The sequence below is a fragment of the Microcaecilia unicolor genome, chromosome 3 (genome assembly GCF_901765095.1).
Source record: "Microcaecilia unicolor chromosome 3, aMicUni1.1, whole genome shotgun sequence".
Classification (NCBI taxonomy): domain Eukaryota; kingdom Metazoa; phylum Chordata; class Amphibia; order Gymnophiona; family Siphonopidae; genus Microcaecilia; species Microcaecilia unicolor.
Window position 1 is genome coordinate 426,760,176 of NC_044033.1, and position 23,456 is coordinate 426,783,631.

Sequence of the window (23,456 nt, forward strand, 5' to 3'; positions counted from 1 at the left end):
AGATGGTCGTCCTCGGTTTTCGGCGATAATGGAAACCAAAGATGTCTTTTTAAAAAATGTAGTACACTGGTCCCCCTGACATGCCAGGACACCAACCGGGCACCCTAGGGGGCACTGCAGTGGACTTCAGAAATTGCTCCCAGGTGCATAGCTCCCTTACCTTGGGTGTTGAGCCTCCCCCCCCCCCCCTCAGGTCCACCTGCCTGAAGTACACTGCACCCCCTCCAGGGACCTGTATACTGCTGTGATGGACCTGAGTATGGCATTTGAGGCTGGCAAAAAAGTATTTTTAAACTTGTTTTTTATGGTGGGAGGGGTTTAGTGACCACTGGGGGAGTAAGGGGTGGTCATCCCCGATTCCCTCTGGTGGTCATCTGGTCAGTTTGGGCACCTTTTTGAGGCTTGGTAATGAAAAAAATGGACCAAGTAAAGTCGGCCAAGTGCTCGTCAGGGACGCCCTTCTTTTTTCTATTATCGGCCAAGGATGACCATCTCCTAATCACGCCCCAGTCCCGCCTTCACTACTGTGCTGACACGCCCCTGTGAACTTTGGTCGTCCCCGCGATGGAAAGCAGTCGAGGGTGTAAAAAAATCGGCTTTTGATTATGCCGATTTGGACGACCTTGTGAGAAGGACGCCCATCTCCCAGTTTGTGTCGAAAGATGGGCGTCCTTCTCTTTCGAAAATAAGCGTGATTTGTAAGTGGTGGAAAAGTTAATTGTGGCAAGACCTCTGGGTTAGTCATTGTACCTAGTAAACAAACCTTTAGAACGCTGCTAATTGAATAGAAAGTTAAATAGGTAATTCCTGGAAAGGTTGTGTTAATTTTATATCTATGGACTATCATAGAGATACTTAATTGTTAGCAGACATTTGGTTAGTTAGCACTCCTTAAATTTTAGCGCAAGCAAAATCAGTTTAACATGCTTCAGCTTAATATTAACATAAGTTGATTTATGCATGTTAAAAAGTCGTAACACATTTTAAAATGTATTAATGTGTGAACCAAAAAAAGTCTGAAAATGTGGGTAAAAAGGCCAGATGAACTGAAAATGTTTACCATGTGCCCATCTCTGGAATATGGGGCAGATGTCCATTCAGGTTGTAATGATACATATTTGGCCTGGTTGACATAGAATGGGGTATTCATTCTGAAGCGTTTTATTTGAGGGTGGGTGCAATTTTGGTTTTGTATAGCTGCTATTCTGTCTTGCAGATCACTATAAAGATATGGTAAGTTCTATATAAAAACAGAGGCATAATTAAAGCAAAACAAAAACAATTTTGGTTTTGTGTAGCTGCTATTCTGTCTTGCAGATCACTATAAAGATATGGTAAGTTCTATATAAAAACAGAGGCATAATTAAAGCAAAACAAAAACAAACTAGTTATCATTTCGATAGGTTATGGTCTGGTAAGTACGGATGCTAAGTGCCACACTGCCCATTGGAATAAAATGGGATGCGAGGCACTTAGGCCATTCTGTCAGCACTCTCTAAGCTTTAGTAAACATGGCCCTATGTGCAGTCAGTTAATTATAACAGAAACAGTTGTGTTGTTACAAAATGGAGAAACTATTTTGTAGTGATGTACACAGGTAAAACATTTTTGGTTCATCCATTAATTTCGGTCTTCTGCTGCTCCCCCCTCCCTCCTTCAGACTTTTTTTTCAGTTCATTTTACACATTCATGTTAATAAAACCTTTTTAGTGTAAGCCAACTTATGTACGTTAATTTAGAGATTAACATGTGTAACATGCATTCACTAGATTTTTTAAGGCACTGTAACCAACAGAAGACCTGCTAGTAAATGCACGTCTACAACTTTTTTGTTGTAAACTTGGAGAATGGATGCATGCGGAATTAAAAGATTGTTAGAGGAGTGTTTTTTTTTCTTAATTGTCCGTAGATATATTGTATTTATCATAGTAACTTGTTTTTGTGCTTAATGTTCATACGTTTTTAGACCCCATATCAGTGTATGTTAGATATTTACATTATGAGATGTTTAGCAACCTGTCAGTTAACAAATGTGCTTTGCTCTTAATTTAATTATGAACGCTCTCTTATTCTAGTGTGAGATAAAATTGACACCAAAGAGGTTTCGTTTAGAGAGCAGACCAGGAGAAGATGCTGATGACAATGAAGATTCTGACTGTGATGAAGAAAATTCTGCAAAAGCCAGATATTTCAGTTACATAAAACAAGGTCTGTACTTTGTGACAGAAATGGAACGATTTGCTCCACCAAGAAAACGTTCACGTATGATCACCAAAATCTATCGCCTGGTGAGCCTAAAATCTACGACTCCAGAGGAGCTCTACCAGAGAAAGGTTAGACATTAAGCAGTTTTTAACATTAAGAGGATAAGAACATCATAAAACATTGTCTAAATATTTTCATACTTTTACAGAAGCTTCCATTTTACTTTAGTTTTAACTAATTTAAACTTGATAAGGTTTGAGTGCTCTGGTAATTTTATGGCTACCATTCTTTACAATAGCTATTTTTATAGATTTAAACTAAGACCCATTAAGTCTTTTTTTCAGTCACGGAACTATATTTATACTTCAGGGAGTTATGGCAAAAAAATTTAAAATTATGCACCAAAAATCATAATTATGCTAAATTATGCTAAATTACACATAGATTAAAGTGGTAGATCTTGCTTACAAATAGATGAAGGTACTTCTGCAACAATTACGAGAATATATTGCTAGAATCAGATGTCTCAGCCACTTATTAACTGTAGCTACATGTGTAGAGTGACTTGGTGTGATGTTTATTTGACTGCATGTTAGTGAATGGCTAATTGCAGCGTGTTTGAAATGTGTTCTGAGTGACTGCTAGGTGTGATGTTTTTGAGTGGGTGGAGTGTTTTGTGAGGATAAGCAATTGGGTGTTGTTTGGTATGTTTGAATGGGTAGTTTACTACGGGGACTGTGTGTGGGAGTGGGTAGAATGCAGATGGGTGTTGTGGATAGCTAGGTGTTTATAGGTGTCTATTTTGAGTCTGTCACTGCATGGTTAAACTTAGTGTCACAAGATCACATGCACCCGCTTTGTCTCATTGTGTAAATTTGGTTGTGGATATGTGACTAAAGCCTGCAAGTGTTGGTTTCATGTATTTTCTGCCACACTCTCCCTCCTTTCCCCTCACTTTGCTGCTTCTTTCCCCTCTTTGTACTCTAATACATTGATCTCCTGCTGGCCCAAGTCTTTTATCCCCCTCCCCACCATCATCAGGCACACCCATCTCTCTTTTCCCATCAGAGAACCCTATTCTCCTCTACCCCTATCAAACATCTCAACTGTCACACCTCCCTCATAAGGAGCCTCTTTTTTACCTTCCTGAGTTTTCCCCCTGCCTCACCATTTCAGCCACCTATGCTGGCTTTCTAACCCCTCTCCAGTCACTACTACTACTACTACTACTACTACTATTTAGCATTTCTATAGCGCTACAAGGCATACGCAGCGCTGCACAAACATAGAAGAAAGACAGTCCCTGCTCAAAGAGCTTACAATCTAATAGACAAAAAATAAAGTAAGCAAATCAAATCAATTATTGTGTACAGGAAGGAGGAGGGTAGGTGGAGGCAAGTGGTTACAAGTGGTTAAGAGTCAAAAGCAATGTTAAAGAGGTGGGCTTTCAGTCTAGATTTAAAGGTGGCCAAGGAAGGGGCAAGACGTAGGTGCTCAGGAAAGTTGGCAGTAGTGGAGAAGGGAACAGATAAGAAGGATTTATCCATGGAGCGGAGTGCATGGGAAGGGGTGTAGGGAAGGACGAGTGTGGAGAGATACTGGGGAGCAGCAGAATGAGTACATTTATAGGTTAGTAGAAGAAGTTTGAACAGGATGCGAAAACGGATAGGGAGCCAGTGAAGCGACTTGAGGAGAGGGGTAGTATGAGTAAAGCGACCCTGGCGGAAGATGAGACGGGCAGCAGAGTTTTGAACCGATTGGAGAGGGGAGAGGTGACTAAGTGGGAGGCCAGCAAGAAGCAGATTGCAGTAGTCTAAACGAGAGGTGACAAGGGTGTGGATGAGGGTTTTGGTAGAGTGCTCGGCAAGAAAGGGGTGGATTTTACGGATGTTGTAAAGAAAGAAACGACAGGTCTTGGCGGTCTGCTGGATGTGAGCAGAGAAGGAGAGAGAAGAGTCAAAGATGACCCCAAGGTTTCGAGCCGAGGAGACAGGGAGAATGAGAGAGCCATCAACAGAAATAGAAAACAGGGGGAGTCAGTCTCCTTCATGGGTCCGTTTTACAGAAAAAATAGTTACAGTTAATGGGATGTGGGTGAGGAAAAGGGTAGGGTAGAAAGTATTTTACAAGGCAAAAGCCTCTTTGGCCCTCAAAGTATTTAATAACAGAGCAATATTTGTAAACAAAGCTTTAAGACCAGTTGTAATAATCAAAACAATGAAATATAGGATAATAATGCATTTTATAGGTTAAAAAAATAGTTGCACTGTGTTAGGAAAACCACATTTAGTAGAAATATCTAAGGAAAGCAATGCACAGTATTAAATTATTGAAGCAAAGCAAATAACACAGTATATGGAGGGGTAAATACACTTATTCTAGGGCAGGAGTAGGCAACTCTGGTCCTCGAGAGCCACAGGCAGGTCAGGTTTTCAGGATATCCACAATGAATATGCAGGAGATAGATTTGCAAGCACTGCCTCCATGGTATGCAAATCTATCTTCTGCATATTCATTATGGATATCCTGAAACCTGACCTGCCTACGACTCTCGAGGACCGGAGTTGCCTACCCCTGTTCTAGGGGAACTGTCTCTCCAGTCTGGCTGTGAAAATGACCTTGCTTTGAATTAGATCTCTCTCTCTCTCTCTCTCTCTCTCTCTCTCTCTCTCTTTTCATAACCTGAGGTTGTATCTAGTTATGAAAGCCTTACCTCTAGAAGGATAGAAATACCATCTCTGAGCTCAGAGAGGGTACCTAAATGGAATGGGTTCTGCATCTCAAGCCCTATGAGATAAGACTTAGCAGTCTTAAACTTTTATATCCCAGAGTTGATGTAAGGCAGAGAGCATATGATAGAGAAGTTCAGATATATGAAAGGTACTTATAAGGATTCTGGCAAGCTCACTTCAGGTAAACAACATGGGCAAAGTTTAGGCATGACAATAGGGTAGGGAGGTGGGAGGAGCATGGGGGAACAATAGGTCAATAGGTTGGCGTAAGAAATAGGAGGAGGAATAGGATAGGGTATATGAGAGTCACAAATTAGCACTGATGCGGGAATGAATAAGGGATGGGCATGGTTTTGTAGGGCTAGTTTTTTTTTTTTTTTTTCTGTACTGTCCTTGTTACTAGCAAAAACTCTTCCACTCCAAGTGCCTAGCACTGAGCTTGGCAGTGGTTAATGAGAAAGAGAAGAGCTGGTTGTTACGTAGTGTAATTGAGTAGCCAACAATTAAAGCATAAGGCAAGCTGCTTATACATATCGGTAGTGGGAATAAGCCTAATAGTCTTCAAGGAGCTCTCTTCCTTTTTAGAGGCCAATATAGATGAACCTGTTTCACTAGAGAAAAGAGGGTGTGGATTTTCCTCCAGGTGTTTCCTGATCACAAAGAAGATGGAGGATTTTGTCCCATCCTAGACCTTAAGGTCCTGAACAAGTATTTAGTTTGAGGAAAGTTCAGGCTGGCTTCCTTAGGCACCCTCCTTCCCTAATTCAAAAAGAGATTGGTTATATTCTCTGGACTTAAAGATTACTTACACCTACATCGAGATGTATCTGAGTCACAGGAAGTATCTTGGATTGCAAATAGAGAAATACCATTGCCAGTAATGCATTCTGCCAGCTGCTTGGATATTTAAAATGCCTTTTTGCAGTAGCATCATATTAATGTAGGCTGGGAGTGCACTCCATCTGGATTACTGGCTAGTCAAGAGGATATTTAATTACACCCGAGTCTGTAATGTGTCTCCGGTACTATGTGAGCCACGTTGAGCCTACAAATAGGTGGGAAAATGTGGGATATAAATGTAGTAAATAAATATTGCCGGATGGAGATCAGGGGTTAGTATACATCATCATCCAGGTTTTGGATTTGTTAGGGTTTGTCATAAACTATCTCAGATCACATTTTGAGAATGTGAATGCAACTCCCTTGACATATCTTAAAATGAGATGAGCTCAATGGACCTTGAGCACACAGTGAACTAAGGCTAGTCATAGGTTCTAAGACATCATCACATGCCTTCGGGACTGTCTTAGTTGGTAGTTGGTTTTATCCAGATTGTCAAGAGGAATTGTCTTCTAAATTCCACTCATGACAGATACGTCCACACTGGGCTGGGGAGACCACAAAGGTGGGTGCCACTCACAGATTATGGTCTTCCTAGAAAAAACTTTATCAGATAAATTTCCTGGAGTTGAGCAGTCTGGAATGCTGTAAAGGCATTCAGAGATTGGTTAGCCAACAGTACAGATATTATAGTCAAGTTGCAATGCATAAAGGTCCACAAAGAGCAGAATACGTGTTCTAGTGTTGAACAAATTCTACTCAGTCTCGAACATACATTGCCCGACGCAGCCAGGCTGTGTCGGGGGCTTAAACTGTTAGGGTCCCATAGAGTACATATACCCATAGTTATTGGTAATTCCAGGACAGACAAATTCAGTGGTAAACAGACACAAAAAAGAGAGCACTATTGCAAAGAGATCCGCCTTCATAGATAGCATTAAATTGTGACCATATTGGGCAATGTATGTTCGAGACTGAGTGGAATAAAGTTTGTTCAACACTAGAAGATGTGTTCTCTTTGTGGACTGCTTGATATTCTCTGCAGATCATAGTTTACTCTCGCTGTTCGTTTGTTCTTGGGTTTTATTTTTCCCTTTTCAAGTTGCAATGCATTACATCCACAAGCAGGGAGGAATAGGATCCTTCCTCCTATGATGGAAAACTCTCAGTATGTGCAATTGGTTGTCTCTCATGGGATGACTCTCAGAACCACATACTACTGGGAAAGGACAATGCCTTGTCCAACAAGCTGACTTGTGTACTTAACCCCACAAGTGGTTTCTGGACTGGGAAGTGGCCCAAATGATTTTTTTGAGAGCAAAGCACCCCTCAATTGATCTTTGCCATTCTTTGAAACAGAAAGGAACAGGAACACATGCAAACTAGTCTTTGACACCTTTCCTCCAATCCTCCTGATGGCAAAACTCAAAAACAGTGATTCTCAAAGCCCTCTTCTGGCTTAGACAAAAGTGGCCCCGTCTTCTAAAGCTTTCGTTAAGACCACCCATCAAACGGGTGAATTTCCCAACATTGGGTTTCTTATTTTCACAGCATGAATATTGAGGTGGTAAGTATGGCTTTCCTGAGTCTGCCTGACAGTATCTCTCAAGTTATTCTGGCTTTCAGGAGGGATTCCACTAGAAGGTCTTATAGTTTTAAATGGTCCAGGTTTGGCATCTGGTGTGGCCCTAGATTCCCTTTCCTTTCTGACACAAACTACTTGAATAACTTCTACATTTGTCTGAGTCAGGTTTCAAAATCAACTCAATTAGGGTGTACCTCATTGCATTGATATTTATCACCATTGTGGAGAAGGTGAACTCATCTCTGTGCAGTCTTTAGTTATTCGATTCATGTGAGACTTGCTTGTTTTGATGCTTCCCATCAAACTGCCTGCAATATCATGGAACATCAACGATGTGTTAACCCAGCTGATGAAAACTATTTTTGAACCATTGAAGTGATTGAAGTACCTGATTTGGAAGGTCCTGTTTTTGGTGGCAGTTACTTGATTGTACATAGTACAGTAAAGTTTTACAACAATAATGCAGTTCTGTACGCTCAACCAGAATTCTTTTTCTTGAGGTAATGTTGGATGTCCACCTTAATCATTATTCTACCAATATATTTCCCTAGGCTTCATGCCCACAAAGGTGAAAGCCTTAACATTCTACTTGGAGTGGACTTTAGTCTATAGAAAATTGACCTAGCTTTTTGTTTCCTTTGACCCTAATAGACCAGGGGCTGCTATTATCACTTTGTCCAGTTGGCTTACAGACTGTATTTTCTTTGCTTATGCTGAGTAAGGCTTGACTCTTAAGCAGGGATGTGGAGTCGAAAGCAATTTTAGGAGGAGTCGAAGTTGGTGAAAATGTGTTACAGCTATGCCTGCATCAGTAGCCCAGTTGAGGTCAGCTTCCATAGAGGAGATTTGAAAGGCTGAATGCATTCACATCACTTCTGTTTAGAGACTGATTCCTGATGTGCCAGTAAGTTTGGCCAGGCCATCTTCCAGAAGGTCCTCGTGGATTTTTAATGCAACTCCATCCCCCCTGAAGCCATTTATTTTTATTTCCAAGGTGCCTTCCAAAAATAAAAGGAAGGGAAAAATATGAAAAAGGATGTTTACCACCAAAAATATGTTGGTGTCCACCAATTGTAGCACCTTGCAAGTTATTTTCCCCTTTTTTTCTGCTGAAGGCAGCCTGTAACTGAGGAGTCCTTAGAGGAAACCCAAGTTATATCCATACCCTATTAGACTGCAGTGGTCCTGTGCCAAGAAAAGTGACACGCATGCACGATGAGGCTTCTCAAAAGCTTCTAGAGTAATCGGATGTGGAGTAGTTTTTCTGTGCCTGGCTTCATCAGTGTTGTTACTTTGTGAGGTCGTCTACTCTGTTGTCCATGGAGAACACCCACTAAGTGTAATTAATTTTCTCCGAGGACAAGCAGGCTGCTTGTTCTCACGACTGGGTTGACGTCCGCGGCAGCCCCCACCAACCGGAAGAAGCTTCGCGGGACGGTCGGCACGCAGGCCACGCCCACCGCGCATGCGCGGCCGCCTTCCCGCCCGTGCGCGACCGCTCCCGCCAGTTACTTTTTTCCCGCGACTGAGAGAGTGGTGCGTTTGCCTCTCTCTCTGTTCAGCCGCCGGATTTTCGACCGCGTTTACGCGGATCGTCGCTTGGACCGTTCGGTTCCCTCTGTTTTTTGTTTGTATTGTTTTAAAAAAAAAAAAAAAAAAGAAATTTTTTTTTTTGCGCGTGTGGAGCACGCGCTCCCCCTTTTCCCTCGCTTTCTGGCGGGGACGCCACGTTGCGGCCTAGTGGCCGCTCGGTCGGTTGATTTTTTCGTGGTGTGATTTTAGCCACCATTGCCGACTTTGACTTCGCCGACGCGATTTTTCCGTCGATGTCCTCGAAGGTCCCGAGTGGATTTAAAAAGTGTGGTCGCTGCGGCCGGCCGATCTCGCAGACCGACACCCACGCTTGGTGCCTCCAGTGCCTCGGGCCGGAGCACAATCTCAAGTCGTGCGCTTTGTGTCTCGGTCTCCGGAAACGGACTCAGGTTGCGAGGCAAGTTCTGCGGGACCGTCTTTTTGGAACTTGCGCCGGCCCCTCGACGTCGACCTCGACGGCATCGGTATCGAAGGCCGGTTCTTCGGTACCGGTATCGATGCCCGAGACATCGGCACCGATGGCAGCGACCCCAGGAGAACAGGTCCCGTTGGCCCGCCGGTCCGCCGGTGAGAGTGGGGTTGAGAGGCCGCGTGGGCAGTCGGCCCCGGTCACTCCCTCAACTCGTGAGCCACGGGACCGAACCCTGTCGGACCCGGTACCTCGAGACCGAGGGGGATCGACCTCCTCCTCCTCCATACCCTCCGGCACCGGTGACGTGCACCGGAAAAAAGATAAGAAGCGCCGTCACCGGGAGCCCTCGGTGCACCCTGAAGAGGAGTCGACGCCGAAGCGTCATCGCAGAGAGGAGAGATCTCCGTCGGTGGTGGAGGTACCGACGCGTCGGGGTTCCGGCACCTCGGTGCCGTCTCCTGGCCCCCAGCAGCTTCTGGCACCGACACCCTTACCGGCCCCACCGCCTTTCCCGGCAGCGGGCCTGGACGAGTGCCTCAGAGCCATCCTTCCGGGGATCCTGGAAGGGCTGATGCGCCAGGCTGTGCCGGCGTCGGGGGTGCTTGCGCCCCCGGCGCCGATGACTGTGGCGCCGGCGAGCTCTAGCCCGGCGCCGGGGCTGTCGACACCGCCGCCGCTTGCGGTGCCGGTCTCGACCGCCACGCAGGTGGAGTCCCCGTCGACGTCGATGGAGGGAGCTCCGTCCCCGCCGGCGCGGGAGTCCACCGCTCGACGACACCGAGACCTTGGTGCCTCGACGTCGAGCCGGGCCCGGTACCGGACTCAGCTACATGAGCTAATGTCCGATACCGAGGATGAGGACTCGTGGGGGGAAGAGGAGGACCCGAGATATTTCTCCTCAGAGGAGTCTACGGGCCTTCCCTCGGACCCCACGCCGTCACCGGAGAGGAAGCTCTCACCTCCTGAGAGTCTCTCCTTTGCCTCCTTTGTGCGGGATATGTCTATAAGCATTCCCTTTCCCGTGGTCTCTGTGGAAGAGCCGAGGGCCGAGATGCTCGAGGTCCTCGACTATCCATCACCACCTAGAGAGTCCTCCACGGTACCGCTGCACAATGTCCTGAAGGAGACGCTGCTTCGGAACTGGGTGCGACCACTAACTAACCCCACCATTCCCAAGAAAGCAGAGTCCCAGTACAGGATCCACTCTGACCCAGAGCTCATGCGGCCCCAGTTGCCCCATGACTCAGCGGTCGTGGATTCTGCTCTCAAGAGGGCACGGAGTTCGAGGGATACCGCCTCGGCGCCCCCGGGGCGGGAGTCTCGCACTCTGGACTCATTTGGGAGGAAGGCCTACCAATCCTCCATGCTCGTGATCCGCATCCAATCTTACCTGCTCTATATGAGCATCCACATGCGGACCAATGTGCAACAGCTGGCGGACCTGGTCGATAAGCTCCCGCCGGAGCAGTCCAGGCCTTATCAGGAGGTGGTCAGGCAGCTGAAGGCGTGCAGAAAGTTCCTGTCCAGGGGGATTTTTGACACCTGTGACGTGGCATCTCGTGCTGCGGCCCAAGGTATAGTGATGCGCAGGCTCTCATGGCTGCGTGCCTCTGACCTGGACAACCGCACCCAGCAGAGACTGGCTGACGTCCCTTGCCGGGGGGATAATATTTTTGGCGAGAAGGTCGAGCAGATGGTTGACCAACTGCATCAGCGGGAAACCGCTCTCGACAAGCTCTCCCACCGGGCGCCTTCAGCACCCGCCCCCGCGGGCGGGCGTTTTTCCCGGGCTCGGCAGGCTGCACCCTATTCTTTTGCGAAGCGTAGGTACAACCAGCCGGCCCGAAGGCCTCGTCAGGCACAGGGACAGCCCCAGCGCGCTCGTTCCCGTCAACAGCGTGCGCCTAAGCAGCCCCCTGCGCCTCCACAGCAAAAGCCGGGGACGGGCTTTTGACTGGATCCATGGGAACATAGCCGCCCTACAAGTGTCCGTACCGGACGACCTGCCGGTCGGAGGGAGGTTAAAATTCTTTCACCAAAGGTGGCCTCTCATAACCTCCGACCAGTGGGTTCTCCAAATAGTGCGGTACGGATACGCCCTGAATTTGGCCTCCCTGCCTCCAAATTGTCCCCCGGGAGCTCAGTCTTTCAGCTCCCATCACAAGCAGGTACTTGCAGAGGAACTCTCCGCCCTTCTCAGCGCCAATGCGGTCGAGCCCGTACCACCCGGGCAGGAAGGGCAGGGATTCTATTCCAGGTACTTCCTTGTGGAAAAGAAAACAGGGGGGATGCGTCCCATCCTAGACCTGAGAGGCCTGAACAAATTCCTGGTCAAAGAAAAGTTCAGGATGCTTTCCTTGGGCACCCTTCTGCCAATGATTCAGAAAAACGATTGGCTATGTTCCCTGGATTTAAAGGACGCATACACTCACATCCCGATACTGCCAGCTCACAGACAGTATCTCAGATTCCGCCTGGGCGCACGGCACTTTCAGTATTGTGTGCTGCCCTTTGGGCTCGCCTCTGCCCCACGAGTGTTTACAAAGTGCCTCGTGGTGGTAGCGGCCTACCTACGCAAGCTGGGAGTGCACGTGTTCCCATATCTCGACAATTGGCTGGTCAAGAACACCTTGGAGGCCGGAGCCCTCCGGTCCATGCAGTGCACTATTCAACTTCTGGAGCTGCTGGGGTTTGTGATAAATTACCCAAAGTCCCATCTCCAGCCAACTCAGTCTCTGGAATTCATAGGAGCGCTGCTGAATTCCCAGACGGCTCAGGCCTACCTTCCCGAAGCGAGGGCCACCAATCTCTTGGCCCTGGCTTCGCAGACCAGAGCGTCTCAGCAGATCACAGCTCGGCAGATGTTGAGACTTCTGGGTCATATGGCCTCCACAGTTCATGTGACTCCCATGGCTCGTCTTCACATGAGATCTGCTCAATGGACCCTAGCTTCCCAGTGGTTCCAAGCCACCGGGAATCTAGAGGATGTCATCCGCCTCTCCACCAGTTGCCGCACTTCACTGCTCTGGTGGACCATACGGACCAATTTGACCCTGGGACGTCCATTCCAAATTCCGCAGCCCACGAAAGTGCTGACGACGGATGCATCTCGCCTGGGGTGGGGAGCCCATGTCGATGGGCTTCACACCCAGGGTCTGTGGTCCCTCCAGGAAAAGGATCTGCAGATCAACCTCCTGGAGCTCCGAGCGATCTGGAACGCACTGAAGGCTTTCAGAGATCGGCTGTCCTGCCAAATTATCCAAATTCGGACAGACAATCAGGTTGCAATGTATTACGTCAACAAGCAGGGGGGCACCGGATCTCGCCCCCTGTGTCAGGAAGCCGTCGGTATGTGGCGTTGGGCGTGTCGGTTCGGCATGCTTCTCCAAGCCACGTACCTGGCAGGCGTAAACAACAGTCTGGCCGACAGACTGAGCAGAGTCATGCAACCGCACGAGTGGTCGCTCCATTCCAGAGTGGTACGCAAGATCTTCCGAGAGTGGGGCACCCCCTCGGTGGATCTTTTCGCCTCTCAGACCAACCACAAGCTGCCTCTGTTCTGTTCCAGACTTCAGACACACGGCAGGCTAGCGTCAGATGCCTTTCTCCTTCATTGGGGGACCGGCCTCCTGTATGCTTATCCTCCCATACCTTTGGTGGGGAAGACCTTACTGAAGCTCAAGCAAGACCGCGGCACCATGATTCTTTTTTTTTTTTTTAACCATATTTTATTAAAGATTTTATGGAAATTTTACATCAATGTGGAAACATCACTGATCGAACAGACACATATGGAATAACTTACTATTAGAAAACATCCCACAACCAACTTTATCAACACAATATAATTCCTTCTTTACTATTATTCCATCATTCCCTCCCTCCCCTCCTCGCCCCCATTACTATCCCCTCCCCCCCGGAGCCAGATTTTCTCACGTTTCTCCTCGTATGGGCCCCATGTTTTCTGAAACATCCCTAGCAAACCCTTCCTCATCGCAGTCAGTTTTGCCATTTGGTATATATATTCTACTTTATATCCCACTCTTTGCAAGGGTGGAGTTTCCCGTGTCTTCCAAGCCCTTGCCAGCTGCATTTTGGCCGCAGCAAATATCTGAACAATAAGCTTATGTTCTTGTACTCTAGTTTTTTGTGGGCGGGCATGCAATAGGCAGTATTCTATCTGGCGTGTATAACCCCCTGTGCCCAGTTCATTGACTATAGCTATAATTTGTTCCCAAAAGGCACATACCTTGGGACACTCCCACCAGATGTGTAAAAAGGATCCCTGCCCCCCACATTCGCGCCAGCAGTCCTTAGATATCTTTGGATAGATCTTGTGGAGGCGTAGGGGCGTATAGTACCACCAAAACAATATCTTGTACCCACTTTCAATCATCGGCTGAGTGATTGATGAGCGCACCAGGAACCTGAAGCTATTAGCCCACCAGCCTGTAGGGAAATTCTTTTGTAACGTTTTCTCCCATCTGTCTGTATAAAAGTCAATCGGGGAGCCCATGAGCAAAAGAGCCTTATAGAGTCTAGTTATACATCCCTTCCCTCCTCCTACCCTTATCGCCCGCTCTAAGCCCGTCTCCGCCAGCTCCAGCTCATCCCTTGCTTTCCTCTGAATATAGTCTCTCACACAGTGGTAGTACACGAGGTCCCTGGGGGATAAGTCATATTCCTCCTTCACTATCTCAAAATCTTTTACCGCATTCTCATCCCATAACTGACCCAACCTATATAGCCCTTTGCGGGCCCACATTTGATAGGTCTTTTCCTCCGTCCCCAAAGAAAAACCCGGGGCATCACTTATAGCCGTTTGTAAGAAATATTGCCTCTCTGGGAACACTCTATTTCTAACTTGTAGCCACGTGTTAAGCAGATGAGCTAGTCCTACCGGCACCTTGCGAAGAGCTGTCAGGATCTGTTGTTTCGGTCCCCATAACACATTGCCTAAATATTTAGTGCCCATCCATGCCCTTTCCCAGTGGAGCCATTTCTTGTTATTACTGGGCTGCCATTCAGCCAAAATTTTTAATTGGGCTGCTTGATAGTATAGGAAAAAATCAGGGACACCCATCCCTCCTAATGCTGGGGGGTGGTGCATTGCTCTCCTACGGATTCTTGGTGGTTTCTTTTTCCAGATGTAGGCAAATACTTTTCTATGCAGTTGCTGGAAAAAGGAACGCGGAATAGGCACCGGTAAGGCCATGAACATGTATAATAACTTGGGTAGTATAATCATTTTTATTGCATTAATTCGACCCGACCATGACACTGTCCTGGCTTCCCATCTATCTAGTTCCAGAAATAGTTCTTTACTTTTTTGGGGGTAGTTTGCCTGATATAGCTGATCTATTTTTGCTGTTATCTGCACTCCCAGATATCTAATAGAGTTTTGTGCCCATACAAATGGGTAACGCTGTTGTATCTCTCTCATATCATCCTGGTCTACTGACAGGTTTAGAATCTCAGATTTTGTCATATTTATCTTGAATCCTGACATCCTCCCATATTGTTCAAATATCTCCATCACCTTCTGCAATGACAGCACCGGGTTCGAAACTGTCAATAAGATATCGTCTGCGAAAAGCATTATTTTCTGCTCACGGGAACCCCGAACCACCCCTCTAATATCAACCTGTTCTCTAATTTTCCTGGCCAGTGGTTCTATCGACAATGCAAACAGCAAGGGAGACAGAGCACACCCCTGTCTCGTGCCTCTATACAATTGGACCGGCTCGGTTAACCCCCCATTGATCTTAAGTAGGGCTAGAGGTTTATCATATATAAGATTTATCCACTTATCAAATCTCTCACCCATGCCCATCCTCCCTATCAAAGACTGCAGGAAGGCCCAGTCCACCCGGTCAAAGGCCTTCTCTGCGTCTATCGACAGCAGCAGGGCTGGGCTCCCCTCCTCCTCAATCTGTTGGATCACATGCATCAGGGTTCTTATATTGTCACTGCCTTGACGTCCCTCAATAAACCCCGCTTGATCCTGATGGACCACACGAGGCATTATCCCTCCCAATCGATTGGCCAAAATTTTAGTAAAGATTTTGTAGTCATTATTTAGCAGGGATATGGGTCGGTACGACGCGCACTTCTGCGGGTCCTTCCCTGGCTTCAAGATCAGTACTACCTCTGCCACTCTCCAAGAGTATGGCAGTGAATGTTCCTCGTCGAAGGACCCAATCGCCCGCAGTAGCAGGGGGGCAAGCCATTTCTTAAACATCTTATAGAATCTGATTGGGAAGCCATCTGGGCCTGGAGCCTTATGTGTAGGCATCCCTGTTATCGCCTCTTCCACTTCTTCTATTGTTATTTGCGCTGAAATGTCATCCCGGTCCTTCTCTGAAACCCCCTGTAAGCCCAGGTCCTTTATATACTCTTCCTGCTCTTCCCTATTTGCAGTTTGCTCCCTCTCATAAAGCTGGCCATAGTATTCCCAAAAAGCGTGTTGTATAGCCCCTGTGGAGGTGCACATCTCTCCACCCTCCGACTTTATAGCAGCTATAGAGTTACGTTGTGCTCGTTTTTGCAGTTTACGGGCCAATAACCTGCTAGCCTTGTTCCCGAACTCAAAGTGCTCCTGCTGCGCTGCTTGTAACTGAGCTGCTATTTCCGCTAGTTGGGTCTCATTTAGTTGTCTACGTATTTGTTGTATCTGTCTCTCTCGCTCATTATCCCTGGGGTCTGCCTTATGTGCCTTTACCAGATTGTCTAGTTGCTGCCGCAGTGTGGCCTCTCCCTGTTTCCTTTCCTTATCTACATGAGATTGCAGCGCAATGATATGCCCTCGCACCACCGCTTTCATACCTTCCCATACACTCACCGGTCGTGCTTCTCCATTGTCATTCAACCGGATGTATTCCTCAATACATTTCTCCACTGCACTTGCATGCTGAGGGTCTAACAAAAGTGCTTCATTCATACGCCAATTCCTGTGGCCCCTCTTCTCTCTTATAAGGCTTAGCTCTATGCTGACCGAGCAGTGATCTGACCAGGAGCAAGGCTCAATCTTAGTCCTATAAATTTTGCCTCGAAAGGTTTCCTCCCCCAACCAGTAATCTATGCGTGAGTACGTTTTATGCTTAGGGGAGAAATATGTATAGTCCCTTTCAGTCCCATGGATTTCCCTCCACATATCCACAAGGCCCTCGCGGGCCATCCATTCATTCATTGCATCTCTATCCCTTTGGGCATAGCCTGCTGTCCCCCCTGAGTTATCTACGCTCGGATTTAAGGTGACATTAAAGTCGCCTCCAATCAATAGAAGGCCCTTTGCTCTCCTCCTAATTACTCCCTCTATTTCTTTTATGAACCCCCCTTGGTCTTCATTGGGAGCGTACACATTCATCAAAGTGTACTGCACATTTAGCATTGAGGCCACCAGAATCAAATACCTTCCCCCGGGGTCCCGTATCACTTCGTTCACACTCCATGGGCACGCACTGGAAAGCGCTATTAGGACCCCTTTGCTTTTGGTTCCTGCAATATTAGATGCATAGTATATTAGGGGATATCGTTTATGTTTGACCAATTTTTCATGCCCGCGCTTCAAGTGCGTCTCCTGGAGGAACACAACATCTGCCTTCAAACGCAGCATTTCTCTAAACATCTGGTTGCGTTTCTGCGGGGAGTTAAGCCCTCTCACATTCAACGTTACACAGTTAAGAGCCATGGCATTTGCTTTTATATTGTTCGTACATCCAGGCTTCCTCTGGCCTTCCCCACGGGGTCTCCCTTCGTTTGATTATATCATATCTGTCTGCTCCTCCCACCCTCCCCCCTCCCCCTTTTCCCTCCCCTCCCCCCACCCCCTCCTCTTCATACATTTTAAGCACCCTTCTTCTTCTAGTTGCTAGGTGCTACCCGTGAAGGAAGTGGCTCCTCCACACCCTATTGTCGTTCTTTTCTAGCATTGATACATAACTTCAACTATATACATATAAAATCAATACTTTAAGCATCTCAATCCCTCCCCCCCCACATCTCTATATACCCCTCTTTTTGATACCACTCAATCATCTTTTCAGTCCTCTCAGCACGCCATGGGGGCTGTATTCTCCAATCGCTAAGATTGCTTGCTTCAGCCCCGGGAATCTCAAGTCAAACGGTTTGCTGATTGTTGTCTCTGCAGCCTGTTGCGTCCTGCTCGCTGCCATTTTGGCTGGGTGGCCCTCCCTCCCGAGTGGCCTCTTTTTCCTCCTGCACTTGGTGGGATCTCGGCCAGCCCCTCTGGGAACAGTCGCTGTGCCTCTGCTCTCGTTCGAATCTGCTGCATTTTGCCTTCTTTATAAAACACCAGTGCGAAAGGATGTCTCCATTTATAGCGTATGTCCATCTCTCGTAGCTTCGCTGTGACCGGTTTCAATTCAGCTCTCCGCTTTAATGTCGCCGCTGCCAGATCTTGATATACCTCTATGCGGTGGGTGTCCCATTTAAACTCTGTGCTTTTGCGAGCTGCTTGTAACACTTTCTCCTTCATCCCATATTCTCGAAAGCACACGATGATATCTTTGGGCAGATTCTGTCTTGTCGGGCCCAGCGCCCTGTGTGCCCTTTCCAGTTTGATGTCCTCTGGGCTCACCTCGGTTCCATCCGTCAATAGTAGCGCACTAGCCACTTTTTGTATCACATTCTCAGCCTCACGGTAGGCAGGAGTCTCTGGTAGGCCTCGAAAACGGAGGTTGCAGCGCCTGCTCCTGTTTTCTAAGTCCTCAAGCTTGTCATTAATTTGTTGTTGCCCCAAACTAATATCAGAGATTTGCAATTCAACTGCTGTCAGAGCCTCCGTATGGTCTTCCATTCGCGTTTCTACTTCTTCTACTCTTTGGCCAATCTCCGCGATTTCTCCTCGCAGGCTGGCCCCCAGGTTCGTGAGTTCCTCCCGAACCACCTTCAGATCAGATCTTATTTCCTGCAGCCAGTCCCGTAACTCGGGTAGGATTTCTCCCAACCTATCTGTTTGTTCTTGAGAGGTGAATAGTTCTGGCGCCGTGTCTTGTGTGCACGCGGTCAGTGCCGGCTGTTCCGCCATTTTTTTTTTCTGCGTCGCACTGCCTTCAAACGCGAATTGCGTAAGATTTACCGCTCCTCCGTTCGCCTGCATCCTGAATTTTTCCTTACCACTATCTGGGTATCTCTGATAACTCTGTTGGCTATCAATTCGCCACCGTGGGGGAGAAGGAGATTGCTTTCTAGCCGCGGGTGCCTTGGAGCTCAGCGTTTAAGCAGCCATTCGCTTCGCTGACGTCACTTCCTCGGCACCATGATTCTGATAGCGCCCTTTTGGCCCCGTCAGATCTGGTTCCCTCTTCTTCTGGAGTTGTCCTCCGAAGAACCGTGGAGATTGGAGTGTTTTCCGACTCTCATTTCGCAGAACGACGGAGCGTTGCTGCACCCCAACCTTCAATCCCTGGCTCTCACGGCCTGGATGTTGAGGGCGTAGACTTCGCTGCGTTGGGTCTGTCTGAGGGTGTCTCCCGGGTCTTGCTTGCCTCTAGGAAGGATTCCACTAAAAAGAGTTACTTTTTCAAGTGGAGGAGGTTTGTCGTTTGGTGTGAGAGCAAGGCCCTAGAACCTCGTTCTTGCCCTGCACAGAACCTGCTTGAATACCTTCTGCACTTATCAGAGTCTGGCCTCAAGACCAACTCAGTAAGGAATCACCTTAGTGCGATTAGTGCTTACCATTATCGTGTGGAAGGTAAAGCCATCTCTGGAGAGCCTTTAGTCGTTCGATTCATGAGAGGCTTGCTTTTGTCAAAGCCCCCTATCAAGCCTCCTACTATGTCATGGGATCTCAACGTCGTCCTCACCCAGCTGATGAAACCTCCTTTTGAGCCACTGAATACCTGCCATCTGAAGTACTTGACCTGGAAGGTCATTTTCTTGGTGGCAGTTACTTCAGCTCGTAGGGTCAGTGAGCTTCAAGCCCTAGTAGCTCATGCTCCATATACTAAATTTCATCACAACAGAGTAGTGCTCCGCACTCACCCAAAGTTCCTGCCGAAGGTGGTGTCGGAGTTCCATCTTAACCAGTCAATTGTCTTGCCAACATTCTTCCCCAGGCCGCATACCCGCCCTGCTGAACGTCAGTTGCACACATTGGACTGCAAGAGAGCATTGGCCTTCTACTTGGAGCGGACACAGCCCAACAGACAGTCCGCCCAATTGTTTATTTCTTTCGACCCTAACAGGCTAGGGGTCGCTGTCGGGAAACGCACCATCTCCAATTGGCTAGCAGATTGCATTTCCTTCACTTACGCCCATGCTGGGCTGACTCTTGAGGGTCATGTCACGGCTCATAGTGTCAGAGCCATGGCAGCGTCGGTGGCCCACTTGAAGTCAGCCACTATTGAAGAGATCTGCAAGGCTGCGACGTGGTCATCTGTCCACACATTCACATCTCATTACTGCCTCCAGCAGGATACCCGACGCGACAGTCGGTTCGGGCAGTCGGTGTTGCAGAATCTGTTTGGGGTGTAAATCCAACTCCACCCTCCAGGACCCGAATTTATTCTGGTCAGGCTGCACTCTCAGTTAGTTGTTCTTCGTAGGTCAATTTCTGTTGTACCCTCGCCGTTGCGAGGTTCAATTGACCTGGGTTATTGTTTTGAGTGAGCCTGAGAGCTAGGGATACCCCAGTCGTGAGAACAAGCAGCCTGCTTGTCCTCGGAGAAAGGGTATGATACATACCTGTAGCAGTTGTTCTCCGAGGACAGCAGGCTGATTGTTCTCACCTACCCTCCCTCCTCCCCTTTGGAGTTGTGTGTTTCATATTTTATTGCTTGTCATTCAACTGGCGGGAGCGGTCGCGCACGGGCGGGAAGGCGGCCGCGCATGCGCGGTGGGCGTGGCCTGCGTGCCGACCGTCCCGCGAAGCTTCTTCCGGTTGGTGGGGGCTGCCGCGGACGTCAACCCAGTCGTGAGAACAATCAGCCTGCTGTCCTCGGAGAACAACTGCTACAGGTATGTATCATACCCTTGGTTTTATCACCTAAGCATGGGTGGTCATATGTTCATTGGGTTATGTAGTTTATTTGATCAGTACTGTGGGTTCACTATTTTGAATTTATTTTGTAATTTGGATATACACCATTAATTTTATATTCTGTATTTGATAAGTACATATAAGTGCATAAGTGTTGCCATACTGGGACAGACCAAAGGTCCATCAAGCCCCGTATCTTGTTTCCAACGGTGGCCAATCCAGGTCACAAGTACCTTTAAAGATCCCAAAACAGTGCAATACATTTTATGCTGCTTATCTCAGAAATAAACAGTGGATTTTCCCAAGTCCATTTTAATAATGGCTTATGGAGTTTTCTTTTAGGAAGCTATCCAAACATTTTTTAAACCCTGCTAAGGTAACTGCTTTTACCACATTCTATGGCAACGAATTCCAGAGTTTAATTTCATTTTCTTTGTTTAACTATGGATGGACTTTATTTCTTACTGTAATACACATTTCTTTGTGGTCCCTTGGTCCAGTAGAAAGTCAGCCTGTGCTCTTTTGTCACAGTAGACAACAGTTTTTAGAGGAGGAGTAGAAAGTCACTTGCTCCCTAGATATACCCAGTCATGTGTTTAGAACAGGTTAGTTTGGTTACGTGTAGCAATTTGCAGGCCTATACAATGCAGTTAAAGCAAGTAGCGTGCTGGGCTTCTTTTATGTACAAACTAGCCGTTGAGCCCGTGTAAACGGGCTAGTTTTGGAATGGGGGGGGGGGTTCCGAGGCCCCCCCCGAGGTCGCCGCTGCTCCGCCCCTCCCCCGGCCCGAGCACTGTCTGTCATTGAACTTACATCGCACCACGCAGACGCAGCAGGGACATCAGCAAAGCTGCCATCGGGACGGGCTTCCTTCTCTGCCTGTGTCCCGCCCTCGTGTGACGTAATCGGCGAGGGCGGGACACAGGCAGAGAAGGAAGGCCGTCCCGACGGCAGCTTTGCTGATGTGCCTGCTGCGTTTGCGTGGTGCGATGTAAGTTCAATAAGAAAGACAGTGCTCGGGCCGGGTGGAGGGGCGGCGGTGGCGGCGACTCCGGGTGGGGGGAGCGGTAGCAGTGACCTCGGGGGGGGGGGGGGGGGGAGGGCGGAGCGGTTGCGAGTACGTCTGCGGCATGCGCAGTAGAGACTTCCCTCTCTGTCCCGCCCCCCTCATCACGTATTGATGCAGGGGCGGGGCAGAGAGGGAAGTCTCTACTGCGCATTTGCGAGTGAGTACGACACTCGCCTTTTATATGTTTGAAGTATCAATGCAAATAATAGATATGTTGTCCAAAATTCCAGGATGCGTTTTGCCAGGATGGTAAAAACTCATTCTGCTCTGGTGGATCTGTAGAGTTTTGCAGAGCAGGTATTTTAGAGACGGTGCCCTTATATATGAAAGATGATCCATTTTTCATTGCCCTTTTTTCTTTGTTGATGTGTTGAGATGAAAAGGGCATGAGAGCAGTGCAGGGATTGTAAGGACTGTATGGTGTGTATTCTGGAAATATGTGTTTGGCTAGATTCATAGGAATTCTATACTCTTCATGATGAACAAGAATGTTTGAAAGGGGTGGGAGTGGGTAGAAGGCGTTTAACAGTTTGACTCATGCTGACTTTGCATGGCAGCAATTCTCAATGTGTTTAATTTTGCCAAGCTGTTTTTTTCGTTTTATTACTGGTAAGACATTTTGCATGTATCTGACTTTTTTGTGTTTGTCTTTCCCTATTGTATCCTTTTGGCATGCAGCCAAATGTTTATATATGCAAGGGAAACCTGCTTGTGATTGTGAATGAAGTATAGAAGTGTTTTTGGGCTTTATGCCCTAAGTATAAGCTGATGATATAGCTTGACCTTAGATCATCCTTTTCCCCAATCTTTTTCAGTAGGGATATAATGGTACTAGTGACTTTCCATTTTGCAGAAGGGGTAATGAGCTTCACCCATTTCATGGTTTGGAGTTGGCCCAGCCCCAGAGATCTCATTATATGGTCATTATTGGCCTGTCTTTGCTGCTTGGCCTCCCATGCAGGTTCTTTATTTGTCTAAACTTTTTGAACAGTCATCCCACAATCTGGCTTTCCTTAAATGGAGTCCATAGTTGTCATATATAACCTTAAGGCCATATTCAAAGCCAGTTCTTTGGGTAAAACAATATTTTCTTGTGGAAAGAGACTACTGGAATATTTCCCACTGAGGTTTTGGTTGTATTTTAAAAAATATGTGCACTGTTTTGATTGGCGATGATACCTTCAAGTATTTGTGGGTAGTTTTCTTTTGACTGTCTTCAAAGTGAACATACACACATGCTTTAACTTGGAACACAAAGTCTGTCAGTGAAAAGTAAGTGCAGCTGTGTGAGTGGTATGAAAAATGTCCCAATGCATATTAACAAAAAACAAAAAAAATCTTATGCTGTTGCTCAAAAGGAGAAAATTAATGTGTGAGATAAGACATAAATAGCATGAGCTTCTCATCCTTAAAACTGTAGCTAGATCACTATAAATATCAAATAAACAAAAGGTTTATATAGCGCAATAATTTTAAGTCTGAATGTGAGTGAAACTGAGGCTTTAATTGGTGCCTTATTTTAGATTGAAAATGAAGAATATGGTGAAGCTTTGTCTTTGGCACATTCATATGACCTTGATACCGACCTTGTATACCAACGACAGTGGAGGAAGTCGGCAGTAAATATTGCATCTATTCAAGACTATCTGGTAGGTTTTAATCAAGTCCAGCATTTAGCTTGTTAATGTTCATTCAATTAGCTTGCAACAGAGAGTCTGTATACATTCGAATAGTAATGTGTCTGTACCCTACAAGAAAAATGCTATGAATTTTATTAAAATGGATTTCTCATGAAAGAATAGAGCGCCTAAAATATATCACCAGAACACCTGTATAATAAAGGTCCACAATAAAGCTCTAGAGATCACAGGCTGCTTGTAATTCAGGTGTCTTAGTTGTTTTCCATAGGAATAGATCCCAGTTGTAAACTCTCATATTCTGAAATACTCAATTTGCATTCTTTTTACTGATTGTGACTGCAAGAATAGAATTATTTGGGAGATCTGCTAAATTAGTAT

At 47.0% G+C, this 23,456-nt stretch overlaps 1 protein-coding gene across 1 annotated transcript in view; it reads left to right on the forward strand.

Annotated features, from left to right (window-relative positions):
- NBAS (NBAS subunit of NRZ tethering complex) overlaps positions 1-23,456 on the forward strand; it is an 892,343-nt gene that overhangs the window by 162,323 nt on the left and 706,564 nt on the right. Inside the window, exons 15-16 of the mRNA XM_030198850.1 lie at positions 2,076-2,333; positions 22,962-23,087. Of these exons, the coding sequence (XP_030054710.1) occupies positions 2,076-2,333; positions 22,962-23,087 (384 nt within the window). The remainder of the gene's footprint in view (positions 1-2,075; positions 2,334-22,961; positions 23,088-23,456) is intronic.